The sequence below is a fragment of the Oncorhynchus clarkii genome, chromosome 16, assembly GCF_045791955.1.
Source record: "Oncorhynchus clarkii lewisi isolate Uvic-CL-2024 chromosome 16, UVic_Ocla_1.0, whole genome shotgun sequence".
Lineage (NCBI taxonomy): Eukaryota > Metazoa > Chordata > Actinopteri > Salmoniformes > Salmonidae > Oncorhynchus > Oncorhynchus clarkii.
This window is the reverse complement of record NC_092162.1, coordinates 29437730-29458782: the sequence shown is the minus strand read 5'-3', so window position 1 is coordinate 29458782 and position 21053 is coordinate 29437730. Positions and strand designations below refer to the sequence as shown.

At 41.3% G+C, this 21053-nt stretch overlaps 1 protein-coding gene across 1 annotated transcript in view; it reads right to left on the bottom strand.

Moving 5' to 3' along the window:
* The window catches only part of LOC139367551 (phospholipid phosphatase 4-like), a 115266-nt gene that overhangs the window by 43303 nt on the left and 50910 nt on the right, over nt 1-21053 (bottom strand). The window contains exon 2 of the mRNA XM_071105799.1: nt 19980-20088. Coding sequence (XP_070961900.1) covers nt 19980-20088 — 109 coding nt within the window. The remainder of the gene's footprint in view (nt 1-19979; nt 20089-21053) is intronic.

The window sequence follows — 21053 nt, the reverse complement described above, 5'->3', positions numbered from 1 at the left end:
CTCTCCTCGGGTTGGATTCCACCCACAGTCGAATGGGCAAACGGAGCGGGTCAACCAGGAGCTAATGAAGCTCCTCCGCTGTTTTGTCTCCACCCATGCCAGCAACTGATGCCAGTTCTTCGTGTGGGCGGAGTATGCTCACAACACACTGCCGAACTCATCCACTGGACTGTCGCCATTTGAGTGTAAGTTCGGGTTCACCCCCCCTGTTCCCTGAACAAGAGGCCGAAGCGAGGGTGCCATCAGCCGAGGCGTTCATTCGACGATGTCGCCGCACTTTGATCAGAGTGCGATCCGCCTTGCTCCGCTTATCTGCCAAACACCAGGCAAACCGGCACTGAAGGCCTCTTCGGCTCCTCTGACCGGATCAACGGGTGTGGCTGTTCACCCATGATCTTCTCAACTTTTTGGGGACTTGAGGGCAGTATCAAGTAGCTTGGATAAAAAGGTGCCCAGAGTAAACTGCCTGCTACTCAGTCTTAAAAGCTAGAATATGCATATAATTAGTAGATTTGGATAGAAAACACTCTGACATTTCAAAAACTGTTTGAATGATGTCTGTGAGTATAACAGAACTCATATGGCAGGCGAAAACCTGAGAAATATCCAAACAGGAAGTGGGAAATCTGAGGTTCTAGCTTTTACGGCTCAGTAGCAGGCAGCTTATTTAGGGCACATTTTTCATCCAAGCTACCCAATACTGCCCCCTACCCCAAAGAAGTTAAGCCATTTTGCCACAAATTTGGAATTATGCTTGGGGTCTTTGTCCATTTGGAAGACCAAGCTTTAACTTCCTGACTAATGTCTTGCGATGTTGCTTCAATATATCCACATCATTTTCCCACCTCATGAAGCCATCTATTTTGTGAAGTGCACCAGCCCCTCCTGCAGCAAAGCACCCGCACAACATGATGCTGCCACCCCCTTGCGTCACAGTTGGGATGGTGTTCTTCGGCTTGCAAGCCTCCACATTTTTCCTCCAAACATAACGATAGTCATTATGGCCAAACATTTCTAATTTTGTCTCATCAGACCAGAGGACATTTCTCCAAAAAGTACAATCTTTGTCCCCATATGCAGTTGCAAACCGTAGTCTGGCTTTTTTTATGGCAGTTTTGGAGCAGTGGCTTCTTCCTTGCTGAGCGGCCTTTCAGGGTATGTGGATATAGAACTAGTTTTACTGTGGATATATATACTTTTGTACCTGTTTTCTCCAGGTTCCTCCAGCACCTTTGCTGTTGTTCTGGGATTGATTTTCACATTTTACACCAAAGTACGTTCATCTCTAGGAAACAGAACATGTTTCCTTCCTGAGTGGTATGATGGCTGTGTGGTCCCATGGTTTTTATACTTGCATACTATTGTTTGTACAGATGAACGTGGTACCTTCAGGCATTTGGAAAATGGTTCCAAGGATGAACCAGACTTGTGGGGGTTGGCTGATTTCTTTAGATCTTCCGATGATGTAAAGCAAAGAGACACTGAGTTTGAAGGTATGCCTTGAAATACATTCACAGGTACACCTCTAATTGATACAAATTATGTCAATTAGCCTATAAGAAGCTTCTAAAGCCATGACATCATTTTCTGGAATTTTCCAAGCTGTTTAAAGGCACAGTCAACTTAGTGTATGTAAACTTCTGACCCACTGGAATGGTGATACAGTGAGTTATAAGTGAAATAATCGGTCTGTTAACAATTTTGGGAAAAATGACTTGTGTCATGCACAATGTAGATGTCCTAACCGACTTACCAAAACTATAGTTTGTTAACAAGAAACTTGTGGAGTGGATGAAAAACAAATTTTAATGACTCGAACCTCAGTGTATGTAAGCTTCCAACTTCCACTGTATTTTATTTGAAATTATTTTATTTTGCAATTTTGTACAAAATAAAAGCACATAAGATCATTTCAAAAATTTGGCTAACAGACATATGAAATTAAGTATTGCTTTGGCAAGGCTTGGAACAAGAATAGAGCAACAATGACAGTTACAACAATAAGTTTTCCTAGTCAGTTTTCACAGTCAGTCTCTGTCCAGATGGTCCAGAAACGGACCTCAAACCTGTTGAGAAAGCTGCTGGAGGAGTTGGTCCTAAAAGGAAATTAATATTTTCCAAGTTAATGGTGTTTATGATTTCTGCTAGCCATCTGCTGAAGCAAGGGGCAGAAAAACATATTGAGTAAGGTGCAGAGCCAAAAAAAGATGATTTAAGGAACCCTCTGAGAATTTTACAACTGTCACACAGTGGGGAGACCTGGGTTAAATGTTATGTAATTTGGTTTTGGAGTCTACTAGTCATCCTTGAGATTTTCCAGGGGCGGTAGTGTAGTGGTTAGAGCGTTGGACTAGTAACCGGAAGGTTGCAAGTTCAAACCCCCTGACAAGGTACAAATCTGTCATTTTTCCCCTGAACAGGCAGTCAACCCACTGTTCCTAGGCCGTCATTGAAAATAATTGTTCATCTACCAAGTGTGTCAGATTTTTTACATGTTTTACGGCGAAAACACAACATATATTTATGTTAGACCACCACCAAACCAAAGAAAAAACGTAGCCATTTTTTCCAGCAAAAGATAAAAATCAAAAAGCAGGATTTAAAAAAAAATCAATCACTAACCTCTTGAAAATCTTCATCAGATGACAGTCATATGACATGTTACACAGTACATTTATGTTTTGTTCGATAATATGCATTTTATATCCATAAATCTCGGTTTACATTGACGCCATGTTCAGAAAATCCTCCAAAATATCCAGAGTAATTCTAGAAAGCTACGCCAGATAACAGAAATACTCATCATAAACTTTGACTAAAGATACATGTTCTACATATAATTAAAGATACACTGGTTCTTAATGCAACCGCTGTGTCACATTTATTTTTTTAACGTTACGGAAAAAGCCTAACATTGCAATAATCTGAGACGGCGCTCAGACGTAACAATATTTCTCCGCCATGTTGGAGTCAACAGAAATACAAAATTACAACATAAATATTCCCTTACCTTTGAAGATCTTTCATCAGAATGTAGTGCAAGGAGTTCTAGTTCAACAATAAATTGTTTAGTTTCATAATGATTAATTCTAGTGTCCAAGTAGGAGCATTTGCTATCACTTTCAGCTCACATGGCCAAAAAATTACTTCTGGTCGAGGATAACTTTGTATGAAAACTTCCAAAACTTCCAAAATACATATTACAGGTCGAAGAAACTGGTCAAACTAAGTGCAGAATCAATCTTCAGGATGTTATAATCATATATATCCAATAGCATTCCAACCGCATCATTCGTTTTCATCTGGGGCTGATTGGAACAGCCGTAGCAATCAAAGACAAACGCGCCACAACAAAATGGCATTCTTTTGCGACACCGAATACTTTCCTTCCCATTAGGTCAAAGTTCACAGCAAATGCTACTGAATGAAATTCTACTGAATGAGGACATCTAGTGGAAGACGTAGGAAGTGTTTCCAGATCCATAACTTGTTGGGAAGGGATGACGTCAAAGTTGTCCCAAACTTCAGGATTTCAAAACTTGTTTGGAAGATTGCCTGCCCTGTGAGTTCTGTTATACTCACAGACATAATTCAAACGGGTTTAGAAACTTCATAGTGTTTTATATCCAATATTAATAATAATATACATATATTAGCAATTTAGGACAGATTTTGATGCAGTTCACTATGGGCACGCAATTCATCCAAAGTGGAAATACTGCCCCCTATCTCTAACTGGATTATTAAATAAAGGTAAAATAAATAAAAATTCCCAGTATAAGGCACTAGTAGATTCAGGCACGGCTGGGAATTTCATTAATACAAATTTAGCTAATAGTTTAGGGATCCCTATTGTTTATGTGGATATGCCTTTCCCTATTCATGCCTTAGATAGTCGACCATTAGGGCCAGAGTTTATCAGGGAGGTCACCGCACCTTTGAGTATGATGACACAGGAGGGTCACAAGGAGAAGATTAATCTTTTCCTTATTGATTCTCCTACATATTCTGTGGTGCTAGGCCTACCCTGGTTAGCTTGTCATAACCCCACTGTTTCTTGGCCACAGAGGGCTCTCACGGGGTGGTCGGGAGAGTGCTCAGGTAGGTGTTTCCGTTGGTGCTACTACGGTGGAAAATCCAGACCAGGTCTCCACCGTGTGCATTCCCCCCGAATATGCCAATTTGGCTCTCGCCTTCTGTAAAAAGAAGGCGACTCAATTACCACCCCACCGACAAGGGGATTGTGCGATAGATCTCCTGGTAGACGTTGCATATCCCAGGAGTCACGTGTATCCCGTCGCAAGCGGAGACGGTGGCTATGGAGACATATGTCTCTGAATCCCTGCGTCAGGTGTACATTCAGCCATCCATTTCACCCGTCTCGAGTTTCTTTTTTGTGAAAAAGAAGGATGGCGGTTTACGCCCGTGCATTGATTATCGAGGTCTAAATAAAATCACGGTGAAATATAGTTACCCACGGGGCACGCATCTTCACAAAATTGGATCTCAGGAGTGCGTACAATCTGGTGCGTATTCGGAAGGGTGATGAGTGGAAGATGGCATTTAGCACCACCTCAGGTCATTATGAGTACCTTGTCATGCCATATGGGTTGATGAATGCTCCATCAGTTTTCCAATCATTTGTAGATGAGATCTTCAGGGACCTGCACGGGCAGGGTGTAGTGGTGTATATCGATGATATTCTGATATACTCCGCTACACGCGCCAAGCATGTGTCCCTGGTGCGCAGGGTGCTTGGTCACCTGTTGGAGCATGATCTATATGTCAAGGCTGAGAAATGCTTGTTCTTCCAACAATCCATCTCCTTTTTAGGGCATCGGATTTCCACTTCAGGAGTGGAAATGGAGAGTGACCGCATTGCAGCCATGAGTAATTGGCCGACTCCAACCACGGTAAAGGCGGTGCAGCGTTTTTTAGGGTTTGCCAATTACTACCGGAGGTTTATCCGGGGTTTTGGTCAGGTTGCTGCTCCCATTACTTCACTGCTAAAGGGGAGCCCGGTGCGCTTGCAGTGGTCGGCTGAGGCGAACAGGGCTTTTGGTCACCTGAAGACTCGGTTTACCTCTGTGCCTGTGTTGGCTCATCCGGATCCCTCTTTGCAATTCATAGTGGAGGTGGACGCATCGGAAGCTGGGATAGGAGCAATGCTCTCTCAGAGTTCAGGGACGCCACTGAAGCTTCACCCCTGTGCTTTCTTTTCGAAGAAGTTCAGCCCGGCGGAGCGAAACTATGACGTGGGGGACCGGGAGCTGTTAGCTGTAATAAAAGCCTTGAAGGCGTGGAGGCATTGGCTTGAGGGGCTAAACACCCTTTTCTCATCTGGACTGACCACCGCAATCTGGAGTACATCCGGCAGGCGAAGAGACTGAATCCTTGCCAAGCAAGGTGGGCCATGTTTTTCACTCGTTTTGTGTTTACTCTTTCTTACAGACCAGGCTCCCAGAACGTCAAGGCAGATGCATTGTCTCGGCTGTATGACACACTCCCAGCTTCGTGTTTGGTGGCGCCCGTAGTGTGGGAGCTGGACGCGGACATTGAGCGGGCGTCACGTGCAGAGCCCTCTCCTCCTGAGTGTCCAGCTGGTCGTCTGTACTTTCCGTCTGCTGTCCGCCATCGATTGATCATTTGGGCTCACACGTCACCCTCCTCTGGTCATCCTGGGATAGGTCGGACGATGCGCTGTCTTGATGGGATGTACTGGTAGCCCACTTTAGCTAATGACGTGAGGATTTAGGTTTCCTCCTGCTCGGTGTGCGCCCAGTGCAAGGCTCCTAGACACCTGCCCAGAGGTATGCTACAACCTTTACCTGTTCCTCAACGGCCGTGGTCGCACCTGTCTGTGGATTTTTTGACTGATCTTCCACCTTCACAGGGTTACACCACGATCCTGGTCGTTGTGGATCGGTTTTTGAAGTCCTGTCGTACTGTCACGACTTCTACCGAAGTTCTTGCCTCTCCTTGTTTGGGCGGTGCTCGGCGGTCGACGTCACCGGCCTTCTAGCCATCATTGATCCATTTTTCATTTTCCATTGGTTTTGTCTTGACTTCCCACACACCTGTTTTCAATCCCATTTATTACCTGTTGTGTATTTAACCCTCTGTTTCCCCTCATGTCTTTGTCAGAGATTGTTTTATGTTGTATAGGTGCGCGACGAGTCCTCGTACCCATGTTAATTTATGTATGTACGTATTTAGTGTTTGGAGCATGTTAACCTCTTAAGTGGACTTATATTAAAATACTCAATTTACACTACATTTGACTCTCCTGCGCTTGACTTCCCTGGGGCCAAAAGGGCACAGCATGGAGGCGTCGCTGTGTTCTTTGCAAAATTAAGTCCCCCATCACCTGCGCCACATGCTTGGTGACCCTCTGCTTTACAGCAGAAAGAGACTGCTATGGCACCTGGCATCAGCAGCACAATATTGTGTAGAGCTTTGGCAAAGTGGGTGGGGTTATATCCTGCCTGTTTGGCCTTGTCCTTGGGTCTCATCGGATGGGGCCACAGTGTCTCCTGACCCCTCCTGTCTCAGCCTCCAGTATTTATGCTGCAGTAGTTTGTGTCGGGGGGCTAGGGTCAGTTTGTTATATCTGAAGTACTTCTTCTGTCTTATCCGGTGTCCTGTGTGAATTTAAGTATGCTCTCTCTAATTCTATCTTTCTCTCTCTCGGAGGACCTGAGCCCTAGGACCATGCGTCAGGACTACCTGGCATGATGACTCCTTGCTGTCCCCAGTCCACCTGGCCTTGCTGCTGTTCCAGTTTCAACTGTTCTGCCTGCGGCTATGGAACCCTAAACTGTTCATATTTACTCTTGAGGTGCTGTCCTGTTGCATCCTCTACAACTACTGTGATTATTATTATTTGACCCTGCTGGTCATCTATGAATGTTTGAAAATCTTGGCCATGTTCTGTTGTAATCTCCACCCGGCACAGCCAGAAGAGGACTGGCCACCCCTCATAGCCTGGTTCCGGTCTAAGTTTCTTCCTAGGTTTTGGCCTTTCTAGGGAGTTTTTCCTAGCCACTGTGGTTCTACACCTGCATTGCTTGGTGTTTGGGGTTTTAGGCTGGGTTTCTGTACAGCACTTTGAGATATTAGCTGATGTAATAAATTAGATTTTATATAAATCTATTTGATTTGATAGAGGACTGAGGGTCTTCCAAATATTGAAAGTGTGTAAATAGTTACCCATGTTATTTTGTAAATGTATTTATTTTTTTCTTCCTATTTTTTCCCCTTATTTTCTTCTCCATTTTTTGGGGGGGTGTGTTAGAATACCATTTTGGCATTTTGTATATAGTTATTTGTTTCAAAAGGAGTTAAAACAAGGGTGTCCGCTGTCACCATATCTATTCAGTATGGCCATTGAAATGCTAGCTATTAAAATCAGATCCAATAACAAAACAAAGGTGTCCATGTATGCCGATTACTGAGGTTTTATATTAAGTCCACAAGCTAGATCCCTGTCTCATTGAATATCTAGATTACTTTTCTGTACTCTCTGGACTAAAACCTATTACGATAAATTTACAATAATAAGTATTGGATCTTTAAAAAATAAAACCTCTACATATTCAATGGGGTCCCCCGTTTCCCGCCATTTTACCTAAATGGTTCTCAAGTAGATTACTAAGAAAAGCTCATCCATTGTTTAAAAATGGCCTTATGCCTTTGTGCAGATTACCGTGTCTCATTTTAGATTAATAATTGAATATGATACTTTTTTCAAAGTATCTCTCTTTTTCAAACAAGCATTGCAGAGCTGGCTACAATTTCAATTCCATGCTCAATCCAAGAGTACAACCAATTGATTACAGCATTACCCCAAAAATGGAGGAGGCAGGTGACAGCGGGAGGAGGTAGGGAACTGGTCTGTCTGCCCAATATAAAGCATGAAAACTGGAGGAGGAATAAAAATAGCATAAATAGGAAAGTATACCCGTTTCATTTGAGGACCAGGATGTTGACAACTGAAGAACACGCACATATATGTAATAGTGCCAGGCATGCACACAAACATATACAGTTGGCATTGCTGTTATGATTTTAGTTGTCCTTGATGTTCTTTGTTTTAAATGTATATTTTTGCATTGTTGTTTGCTGTTTTCTTCTGTCTTTTCATTTTTTCTCTTTACTTCATTCTCTTGGTTGTTGGTGCATTGGGGGGTTCTTGGGGGTGGGGAATGGAATTAATTGTATTTTTTATTTTTAATCTGAGGGGGGCTGTGGGAGGTGTCTCGAATGGTTGAGGGACAGCTATTGGGGAACTGTGGGGGGGGGGGGGGATCTTGGAGGGTTCGGGTTCACGTTTTTTGGCCTGGTGGTAGATCTGTCAACGTGCCCTTGAGCAGGGCATTAACCCTGGATGCTTCTGTGTGTTGCTCTGAATGGGAATCTGTTGGATGACTGGTATGATGTAGTTGTAGAGCAGCTTGTATGTTCCAAATATTCAATGAATTAAAAAAAAGAACCAGAAGCATCCGATCTGGAAGAAAATAACAGTAAAATTATTTAATGCAGTTGTTTATCTTTTAAGAATCTGTCAGCAAAGTGCCCGCCTTAGACCGTATTTTATGGATTGCTCTATTTGTTTGTGCACCCTTAAGTTGTCTAGCCAGCAACCTTTCCGATTTGTCCCCTAGTTCAAATTGTTTTTGGTTATTGACCTGTGAACCAAGAAAATAATTGTATTCATATTCTAATTTCAAAATATTTGTCACGTTCCTTTGTTTTGTCTTTATTTAGTATGGTCAGGGCGTGAGTTGGGGTGGGCAGTCTGTGTGTTTTTCCATGTTGGGGTTTTGAGTTCAGCCTAGTATGGTTCTCAATCAGAGGCAGGTGTCGTTAGTTGTCTCTGATTGAGAATCATACTTAGGAAGCCTGGGTTTCACTTTTGAGTTGTGGGTGTTTGTTTCCGTGTGAGTGTTTGTTGCCACACGGTACTGTTTCGGTTTTCGTTCATGTTCACGTTTATTGTTTTGTATTTCATAGTGTTCAGTTTATGTCTTAAAATAAACGTTATGGACACTTACCACGCTGCGCATTGGTCCTCCGATCCTTCTCGCTACTCTTCCTCAGAAGAGGAGGAGGAATGCCGTTACAATATTGTTTTAGTCAACCTAGTTCTGTATGTCTCCTCAAACTGGAAGTTTTTTTTCTATCTCCTTCAACCGCCTGCGATCTCCTTTTTTTATTTTTATTTTATTTTATTTCACCTTTATTTAACCAGGTAGGCTAGTTGAGAACAAGTTCTCATTTGCAACTGCGACCTAGCCAAGATAAAGCATAGCAGTGTGAACAGACAACAACACAGAGTTACACATGGAGTAAACAATTAACAAGTCAATAACACAGTAGAAAAAAAAGGCAGTATATATAAATTGTGTGCAAAAGGCATGAGGAGGTAGGCGAATAATTACAATTTTGCAGATTAACACTGGAGTGATAAATGATCAGATGGTCATGTACAGGTAGAGATATTGGTGTGCAAAAGAGCAGAAAAGTAAATAAATATAAACAGTATGGGGAAGAGGTAGGTAAAATTGGGTGGGCTATTTACCGATAGACTATGTACAGCTGCAGCGATCGGTTAGCTGCTCAGATAGCAGATGTTTGAAGTTGGTGAGGGAGATAAAAGTCTCCAACTTCAGCAATTTTTGCAATTCGTTCCAGTCACAGGCAGCAGAGAACTGGAACGAAAGGCGGCCAAATGAGGTGTTGGCTTTAGGGATGATCAGTGAGATACACCTGCTGGAGCGCATGCTACGGGTGGGTGTTGCCATCGTGACCAGTGAACTGAGATAAGGCGGAGCTTTACCTAGCATGGACTTGTAGATGACCTGGAGCCAGTGGGTCTGGCGACGAATATGTAGCGAGGGCCAGCCGACTAGAGCATACAGGTCGCAGTGGTGGGTGGTATAAGGTGCTTTAGTAACAAAACGGATGGCACTGTGATAAACTGCATCCAGTTTGCTGAGTAGAGTGTTGGAAGCTATTTTGTAGATGACATCGCCGAAGTTGAGGATCGGTAGGATAGTCAGTTTTACTAGGGTAAGTTTGGCGACGTGAGTGAAGGAGGCTTTGTTGCGGAATAGAAAGCCGGAATAGAAAGATTTTAGATTGGAGATGTTTGATATGAGTCTGGAAGGAGAGTTTACAGTCTAACCAGACACCTAGGTACTTATAGATGTCCACATATTCTAGGTCGGAACCATCCAGGGTGGTGATGCTAGTCGGGCGTGCGGGTGCAGGCAGCGAACGGTTGAAAAGCATGCATTTGGTTTTACTAGCGTTTAAGAGCAGTTGGAGGCCACAGAAGGAGTGTTGTATGGCATTGAAGCTCGTTTGGAGGTTAGATAGCACAGTGTCCAAGGACGGGCCTGAAGTATACAGAATGGTGTCGTCTGCGTAGAGGTGGATCAGGGAATCGCCCGCAGCAAGAGCAACATCTTTGATATATACAGAGAAAAGAGTCGGCCCGAGAATTGAACCCTGTAGCACCCCCATAGAGACTGCCAGAGGACCGGACAGCATGCCCACCGATTTGACACACTGAACTCTGTCTGCAAAGTAGTTGGTGAACCAGGCAAGGCAGTCATCAGAAAAACCGAGGCTACTGAGTCTGCCGATAAGAATATGGTGATTGACAGAGTCGAAAGCCTTGGCAAGGTCGATGAAGACGGCTGCACAGTACTGTCTTTTATCGATGGCGGTTATGATATCGTTTAGTAACTTGAGCGTGGCTGAGGTGCACCCGTGACCGGCTCGGAAACCAGATTGCACAGCGGAGAAGGTACGGTGGGATTTGAGATGGTCAGTGACTCATATGAAATATGACCTCTCATAACCACTTTAAAATTTTCCCATAGTGTAGAATCAGATACCACTCCTGTGTCATTATTCTTGAGAAACTCATTCAACTTGGCTGTCATGGTGTCAATGAATGATTGGTTAGTGAGCAAGGAAGTGTTAAAACACCAACTGTAATTCTGTTTTGGTGAAGAAAGATTGAGGGGCAACATAATTGGACTATGGTGTTTCAAATTAAGCACATTGGTTATCAGTATGGAATCTATTAGGAAGTAGTCGATTCTAGAATAAGACTTGTGAAAATTAGAGTAGAATGAGTAGTCTGTCTGTGGGATGTTGCAGTCTCCAGATGTCCACTAGATTCCTGGATTTGATTAGATTATTTAGAACATGGACAGAGGTGATATTTGAAGGGGTACGTGTAGACAGTTTCTCAAAATATGGATCAAGGTAACAATTTCAATTGCCTCCAATTATTAGATTAGTGGAACTAAGGTCTGGGAGCAAATCAAGAACATTAACAAATAATTGTGGGTAGTCGATGTTAGAGCCATAGACGTTCAATAGGGTGACAGGTAAAGAATGAATGTTCCCTGATACAATGATGTACATACCGTGTGGGTCTGTAGACATAGAGGAGAGTTGAAAAGGGGTGTTTTTACGATAGAGAATTAGTGACACCTCAGGCATTGGAGGAGAAGGGTGAATGATAAACTTGAGAAATCTAGTTGGATCTCAGATGCCACACCGTGGCTTTTATGTATGTTTCTTGCAGGACAATTCTTTCAGCATCAAGTGCTTAAATACCATGTCCCTTGTGCGCGTGTGCCCGAGATGTTCACATTCCACTAGACTAATGTGACAGCCTTAAAAACTGACTGCTTCTTGAGATCGTTTCCTGACATTTATATCCAAGAGCATTTCAAATAAAACTTCTGGCAGCAGAAAACAAAAACCAAACACAGTAACAGACCCCAACATTCAAATAATGGAGCTTGATATGACTGAAAATAATGTCTCAGAGATGAATACCTGAACTGCACCTTTATTTGCCAAGAGTATATAATCAGTGAATATATTCAATGTACAGGCTACAATGTGGGAATCTCATGCGTGGTAATAACAACAGTCCATGTATATAGGACTTGCATCCTTGGCACAATAGAGTTATTATATTCTACTCCATCCATAGGCTTTATTAATGCCATTCAGACTTGAAGTTGATACAACAACTATGATAACTGAGGTTCATAGAATGGTATGAATATTAGGTCAGAACCTAAAGTTTTAGGGTCCATACACAGAATGGCTACATACTGTAGCATCCATAGGCATACAGTTATTTTTATCCTCCACTACACAATGAGCAAGTAAATAGTTAGCTAGCCAAGCTTACACAATTGTACATTAAATTTGCAGTAAATGCTTTAGCTAGCTAGATTCTTTATATCCACTGTTTCACAAGACGAGAGCCCTGGTTTGCTGGTTCTCAGGAGTCCCTAAAACATTAAACAACACAAATTATAAATTCATTCTCCTTTCATAACACCAGCTAGATAGCTGGCTAATGTTAGCTAGTCAGATAATATCCGAAAATTGCTATTTAGCATGTTAACTGACATTTTCCTTTCAATTGTAAATTTTTAGTTGACTCGTTATGACTTTATAACTACTTACACTTGGTTCCACTGTAATGTTTTGTCAGCCATCTTTGTTGAAGAAAGCCCCAGTAATGGGTGGCTCGTCTCAAATTCGTCATTGGAACCACTCGATATGATTGGTCATATAAAAACCTTGGGACCCAAATGCATAATGAATGCTCTAACTCCCCCTTGTAGTGGTCTGGAGAACTTAAGCCATGATGCTGGGTAACTCTAAGTCCCGTGGTGCAAGCTCCCGTGGCGCAACCACTGTAGGTGTGTTCTAACTTTTGACTGGTACTGTATGTAAATTAGATATTTCTGTATTAGATGTTTTATATATTTGCAAACATCCCCCCCCCCCCCCAAAAAAAATGTACTTTGTCATTATAGGGTATTGTGTGTAGATGGGTGAAAGAAAAAAAATTGAATTCAGGCTGTGGAGTAAGTCAAGGGGTATGAATAATTTAGAAAGATACACTGCTTCTTTATGCAACCGCTCTGTTACATTTCTTTTTAACGTTACAGAAATCGCACACTATTCAATATATCTGAGACGGCGCTCAGTTCCAAGCTACATTTCTCCGTAATGTTGGAGTCAACAGAAACACAGATTTAAGCATAAATATTCCCTTACCTTCGATGGTCTTCGTTCAGAATGTTCTGGAAGGGTTCATACTTACCCAATACATCGTTTGGTTTCAAGTCTTGCGTCTTTGTATGGGCTACTGCTAATAACATCAGCTGAAATGCACCCAAAATGTCCTCTGGTCCGGAAAAATTGCGCATCAAAACTTCAAAATTACATATTATATGTCGACTAAACAGGTCAAACTAAGTGCAGAAGCAAGCTTTATGATGTTTTTAACACACAAAACAAATTTCAAATCAACCGGGCATCGTTTGCTCTTCCCAGGAGTGCTGGAACAAAGGAATGGCTGTGACCAATTCGCGCCCTAACGCACAGGTTTTTTCTCGCGGCACTTACTCAAATCACTCCCATAGGGTCAATTCTCGCGCGATTTGAACGATTAGACGCTCTACAGAATGAGGACATCTAGTGGAAGAGATGGAAAGTGTCCCCAGATCCATAAGTGGCTGGGAAGGGTGGGGGCGATGACATCAAAGTTGCTCCAACTTTCATGACCACAAAACTAGTTTGGAAGAATGCATGCCCTGTGAGTTCTGCTATACTTACAGACATAATTCCAACGGTTTTAGAAGCTTTAGAGTGTTTTCTATCCAATAATAATTATTATATGCATATATTAGCAATTTTTTATAATTTTTTTTTCAGTTTTCTAGGGGTACCCAATTTCTCCAAAGGGGGCGTAAATCTGCCATGTCTTCAACAGGATGCGCTGTATATTTCTACACAATATGGTGCAATGGTAATAGACAATAAAAACACCATGAACTTCAATAATCAGGCTAGGCTACAAACAGTACAACTGCATACTTGCTTTGTCACTTTCTCTTCTCAAACGCGTCTTTGTATTTTAGCACTGCGCTATATCCAGTCCATGGAAATACAGTAGTATTTACATCTTATTTACTATTCCGAATTGCTACTCACCATATTCTGCATCTCTTCTTATCATTTATCAGAAAACAGTGGAATTGTTGTGCCTTCTTCACTTGATTTAGTGTGTAACATTCAGGCAGGGGACGGACACCAGCACCAGCTCCTTCTCTCCCTAAAAAAACTTGAATATGTGTCATCATTCTCCATATTAGGGCATATGGTGACGTCTTTATGCGCAGTTGTGAACAATCTCCACTGCTGTGGCAGTCGGCTACATAAAATAATGATATAATCGCTAATGTTTGAGGTGAAAAAGTACATATTTCCTGACTTAAAACAAATAGTACAAATCGCTAATTCGGCCGTACGCTTTCACTAAAACAACGAGTTTGTCCACAGTTTTCAGATTTCTGAATGATGAATTCACTGGCAACAGAGCAGAACGAGGCTTGCATCCAGCAACATCATGAGTCACATGTCCTGTTTTTGCAGCTGTTGCAGAACAGCACTACAGGAAGTGCGAGGAGGGAGGGCAAACTCCACGGAACTAGTTTCAATATATGGAATCACTTTGAAGTTCCCAGATTTTGGGTAAACGTCTCCTTTAAATAACTATCAAAACAGTATAATTTGGAATCTAATGAGATTTATTTATCAAAAATAACTGACAGCTTAAACTGTTTTTGGCAACAGCTTAGCATAAAACATTGCTTCAGATGGGAGTTACACCATATATACAAAAGTTTGTGGACACTCTTTCAAATGAGTGGATTCTGACGTTACAGCAACACTCGTTGCTGTATAAAATCAAGCACACAACCATGCAATCTCCAATAGGCCACGATCAAAAAGAACAGATTGGAGATCTTACATCTAGACAAAAAGGAAATCTTCACTTGAGTATTCCACACAAACAAACCCTCTTCCCCTCCTTCTTGTAGCATTATGATATGTGATTAAGTTCTTCCGACTGGCATGGAAGTGGCTAGACTTCAGAGGTGTAATGATAATTAGGAGTCTGAAAATAGGGTATTTGGCACAGTGTTCGACGTGGACAAAACTGACAGGGAAACATAGGAATTATCAGAGCATTATCAGAGCATTCGACAATTCACATTTTATTTCAAAAGTAACACCATTCTCGTGACGAAGAAAACGTGGACAGGTTCTTTGCATAGTGACGCTAGTGTGAAGTGTTTTTGAAGAAGTTGCGGCTTGCAGTGCAGCTTTACTAACATCGGATCAGCTCTTTCCACTCCTGAGAACTGACAATGCGAATATGCTAACTCTAGGCTGTAGCCAGAAGTAACTAATGGACTATTGTGGATTATGTCGCCATGGGCCTTCAGACACATCTCTAGGTAAGGGTAATTTGACCCAAATATAAACTTTGAAATTGAAAGGAAATTCACAAGCACCACAATGCCTACTTCACCAATGATATACCAAGGTTTTCCAGCACACCGCTTTGGCCTGCAACAGTAACTATGTTGCCTATATAGTACTTCAAACAATGTATAGGCAGCTTTCTTAGGATTCAAACCCTCTCAAACAGCCTGATTCCTACTCTTAGAGGAGTTGCACACACAATGTGAATTGTACTGCATACAAGTTAAAATAATGATTTCTTCACACACACAAGACATTATCCCATTCCACTACCTTGAGCTTTTTTTTTATAATAAGAAAGCAGCTTTTATACTTACATGACAATCATCAGGCTTAAATTCACCTTTTATAATAAAGCATTACATGCATAATCGCATTTGCGGTCACTTTTGATAATGGTGTTTTTCCGCTAATGGAACATTTGTTCTAATGTGCGATGTGCACATTGCTGTGCTTATAATGTGAAGAAATAGCCTAATAGTTTATCAACATTTTAAGCTAAACATTTTGATCTGTTATGTAATCTACATTGCGTAATAAAAGGTGTTTTGATGCTACTGGTTGTATTAATTTGGGATCTATTGCATCCCACAACTGTCCCAGAAAATGTTTTGAAATATTTATTTTGCGCACAGAACAGGTCAACTTTTATACTATAGGGGATAGTAGTTTGACATAGGCTGCTGTTTTTGGTGTACACCTAGTGGCAGGTAACTTGGTCACAATCAAATTAATTGTTTACCTTTGATGAGCTTCGGATGTTTTCACTCACGAGACTCCCATTTAGACAGCAAATGTTCCTTTTGTTCCAAAAATATATTTTTTATATCCAAATACCTTTAGTTTGATGCGTTATGCCTAGGAATCCACCGGAAATAGTGGTCACGACAACGCAGACAAAAATTCCAAATTATATCCACAATATCGACAGAAACATGGCAAACGTTTTTTATAATCAATCCTCAAGGTGTTTTTCAAATATCTATTCGATAATATATCAACCGGGACAGTTGGCTTTTCACTAGGACCGGGAGGAAAAATGGCTACCTCTGTTTAGCGCAAAAATCACACAGAGCCAACAACTGACCAATTACGCAATGTGGACGTTTAAGCTCATTCTTCAAAATAAAGGCCTGAAACTACGTCTAAAGGCTGTAGACACCTTAGGGAAGCCACAGAAAAAAGAATCTGGTTGATATCCCTTTCAATGGGCTATAGGGATGCATAGAAAGACTGGGCTTTCAAAATAAGAGTCACTTCCTGATTGGATTTTTCTCAGGATTTCGCCTGCAATATCAGTTCTGTTATACTCACAGACAATATTTTTACAGTTTTGGAAACTTTAGAATGTTTTCTATCCTAAGCTGTCAATTATATGCATATTCTAGCATCTGGTCCTAAGAAATAGGCAATTTACTTTGGGAACGTTATTTTTTCCAAAAATACAAATAGTGCACCCTATCTTCAAGAGGTTTTAAGGTAAATTGTTCCCCAAACTTGAAACTCACACGTTGCTTATGTATGCCAGTTAGGCTCTATTACACCCCTTCTAAAGCAGATTAACGTGCTTAATTTGAACTTCTCTAGGGTAGGGGCAGCATTCGGAATTTTGGATGAAAAGCTTGCCCAAATTAAACGGCCTGCTACTCGGGCCCAGAATTATGCTATGCATGTAACTGGAAGATTTGGATAGAAAACACTATAAAGTTTCCAAAACTGTTAAATTAGTGTCTGTGAGTATAACAGAACTGATTTGGCAGGAGAAAACTCCATTCGGGAAGTATTTCTTTTTTTGGTTTTGTAGTTTTCTATTCAATGCCATTACAGTATCCCTTGACTTAGGACTCAATTTGCAGTGGGTTAAAGATGTCACGTAGTAGAACTGTGCAAGTGTCGCTCTCCACTTGACATCAATGGAATTAGAGTATGATAACTAAGGAGATGGAGAATATTCTGGTGTTTGTTTGCAAATATGCAGACCTAAACACCCGTCTCCGGATTACATCTCAAACTAAGGGCAACCATGGCATCTGTGACAGAGGGAGAAGCGTCCATCATTGTATATGGGTAAGAGTCTAGCTAGCTAGATATTACACATTTCAAATGTTGTCAGTCATTTTTATTTCAAGTTTCTGTACTCTTAGCTAGCTAAAAATAATAATAAAATAATAAAAATACAAATAATTGTTTCTACATGACCTTACATACCTGAAGGAAACATTTTGACATTTGCCGTATGGTTGATGAGAAACTCCATATTGCAAATGTACGGTCCCTTACTAGATGTCAAATTTCTAAGAAAAACTCTCACACACATACACAGCTAGGACAGAGGGACACAGTGTGGGGCTTAGAGACACACAGAGCCTGCAATAGTTACCTTTGTTCAAACTATTAAAGAACCATCAGACCTAGAGCTCTGAAACTTTAGAAACCTGTTCTAGAGCTCAGGTTGATAGTGCATGGTGAGTTATGTGGCTCTAGAAGGTCCTCGAACCGAGAAACAGCCTTGTACATTTGCAATAACTTCAATTCATTTTGACCATTACGAAAATGACATCATTTAGAAAAGTCCCATAGTCGCAAGACTAGAGGCATTGAAACCGGCTCGACCCATAGAGACAGACCCCAACGTTTCTTTCCGATAGCTCATTCAAGGACCCCGTAGCAAGGCATGGAAAACAAATGATTTTCAGCACCAATTAAGATCGTTGCTCGGGCACCGAATAACCTATCGAGCCGAAACTCGGGATTCAGGGTCGCCTCACATAGGTCTACACATAAAGTCAGAGCTGAACCCACAGCTAGAACGTAACAACATTTTTTATAGTTTTATTATGGTTTAAACTAAAGGCACAGTGAATTATGGGCCTGCTCTGAAATATGTGATAGTTGGCTTCTAAACGAGTTGAAAAAAGTGGGTTTGTTGTCAGATGGTATCAGTTTGGTGTCAGAATGATATCTAATTGACTGATGGACACTGACTTGCTAGTTGACTTTTGTACATTTGTAATACAGTAAGGAACCATCACCAAAATGACATTCTTAAATTAACACCAACAAGCGATGGAGTGGAACCAGAATCACTGCCCGGCCATCCCGAGTTCACCGGGCTAGTCAATTTTGCATTCCTGCAGTTTTTTTGAGCATGTCAAATTCGTAATGGTAAATGCCCATTGAAACATATTGCAAATGGATAGCTGTGTGCCTGGTGATTGGAACGGGTTACCAGGATAACATTTTATAATGGTTTTAAATGCCTTTAGGGGTGTGCAAGGGGTCCACAGTTGGTTAGGGAGCACCCCCATCCGTGCCCATCAAATAGGGGGCGCCCCTAGTCATTTTGGACATTTTTCAATAAACGTAAAAAAAACGAGTCCCACTTCTCTCATGGCACCATCGAGCGATGGAGAGGAACCACTAGCACTGCCAGGCCTTCCCAAGTTCATCGGGACAGTCAATTTTGTATTTCTGCAGGAGTTTTGATCATGGTAAATGCCCATTGAAACATATTGCAAATGCACAGTACATTTGCAATATGATTCAACAGTGAAAAACCATCACCAAATGGACATGATGAAATCAACACAACGAGCGATGGAGAGGAACCACTATCACTGCCCGGCCATCACGAGTTCATCAGGCCAGTCAATTTTGCATTTCTGCAGTATTTTTGAGCATGTCAAATTCGTGATGGTAATTGCCCATTGAAACATATTGCAAATGGACAGCCGTGCACCTGGTGATTGGAATGTGTTACCAGAAACACATTTTTAAAATGGTTTTAATGCTTAAAGGGGGGAGCAAGGGGTCCACGGTTGGGTAGGGAGCAACCCCCACCTGTGCCCATCCAACCTGTGCCCCTAGTCATTTTGGATGTTGTTCAAAAAATCGTTACAAACGAAGAGAGAGGCTCATATATTTCCTTCAATGTTACACACACACATACATTTAGGACTGTACCAATCGGCAGTCTTCCAAACTTTTTTATGGGCCGTTTTTCTGGTTTGTCTCATCATACATGACAAATAGACCATCTAGGTTGATTCATGGTGTAACATAGTGCTATACATAATTTGGGCAGTATAAAGGCCTTTTGGACATGGTTCACTGACTTTTGGGTTTGTAAACCGACTTCCTATGATCGTACATGGCAAATGGACATAACATCCTGATTTGGCACTTTCAAATAATTCAAATTGCATTTGGACATTTCTTATGGGATTTGGCAAATAAATTAAAAAGTGAATTTTAACTTCGACTTTTGACTTCCTATGAAATCAAATTGCAAATGGACAAAACATCTGTCTTATGGACAAGTTAAAAAAAATGTTTGAAAGATAATAAAATTTGACAAAAGTATGTTCATACAGGTCATGTGTAATTGGCAAAAAAAAAAACGAAAGATTTTCGAAAAATGGTCCAGAAAGCACTTTAAGGGGGTGGTAAATTTTCAAAATTTTACTCTTGGGTCTTCACTTGTGTTACATTTGCAATATGAAAAATGTCCATTTCAGAGGGGTGTTCCCTTACAGTATAACATAATTCTCATCAACTCAGTGGCCTTGTGGTTAGTGTGTGTCTGTGTCACTTACGAACATGACCCTCTTGGGGATGTGGTCCGAATCCACCAAGGGATTTTTGTAGAGCCACAGCTCCTCTGGCTGGATCACTCTCTCAAAGGGCTGAAGGAACTCTGTGAATCTGAGGAAGCGACACAAAAACCGCCGCATTAGCCCTGTCTTTCACAATACATTCATTTTCGTATGGGTGGCCCCAGCTGGAATCAAACCCACAATCCTGGTGATGCAAGCCTCATGTTCTACAGGACCACAAGGATCTAGTTACAGTAATACTATGATTTAAGTTATTCTTTGATGGTTTGGACAGCAAACTAGCACTCCAACACTATGTTTAGAACATTGAAGAGGATTTTTGCTACTGGACTTAACACGTTTTTAAACTTAACCTCTTGGAACAACCCATCCCGGATTCAGGAGAATTGTCATCAACTGACACTAATCAGCATAACGCAACAGACAAAAAATATTACTAGAAAATATTCATATTCATTAAATCACATGTGAAATAAAGTGAAACACAGCTTAGCCTTTTGTTAATCACCCTGTCATCTCAGATTTTGAAATTATGCCAAAGCAAGACAAGCATTTGTGTAAGTTTATCGATAGCCTAGCATAGCATAATGTCCAGTTAGCAGCAGGAAGCTTGGTCACAAAATCAGAAAAGCAATCAAATTAACCGTTTACCTTTGATGATCTTCGGATGTTTTCACTGACGAGACTCCCAGTTAGACAGCAAATGTTCATTTTGTTCCATAAAGATTATTTTTATAGCCTGAAATACCTCCGTTTGTTCTTCACGTTTGGTTGAGAAATACACCGGAAACTGCGGTCACGACAATGCCAAAAAATATTCCAAATTAGATCCATAATATCGACAGAAACATGGCAATCGTTTTTTTATAATCAACCCTCAAGGTGTTTTTCAAATATCTATTCGATAATATATCAACCGGGTCAGTTGGCTTCTTAGTAGGAGCAAGAGAAACAATCGCTGCATTTGTCTATTACGCACATATCACTGAGAGCCACCAGCTGACCACTGACGCAATGTTGTCGCTCACGCTCATTTTTCTAAATAAAAGCATG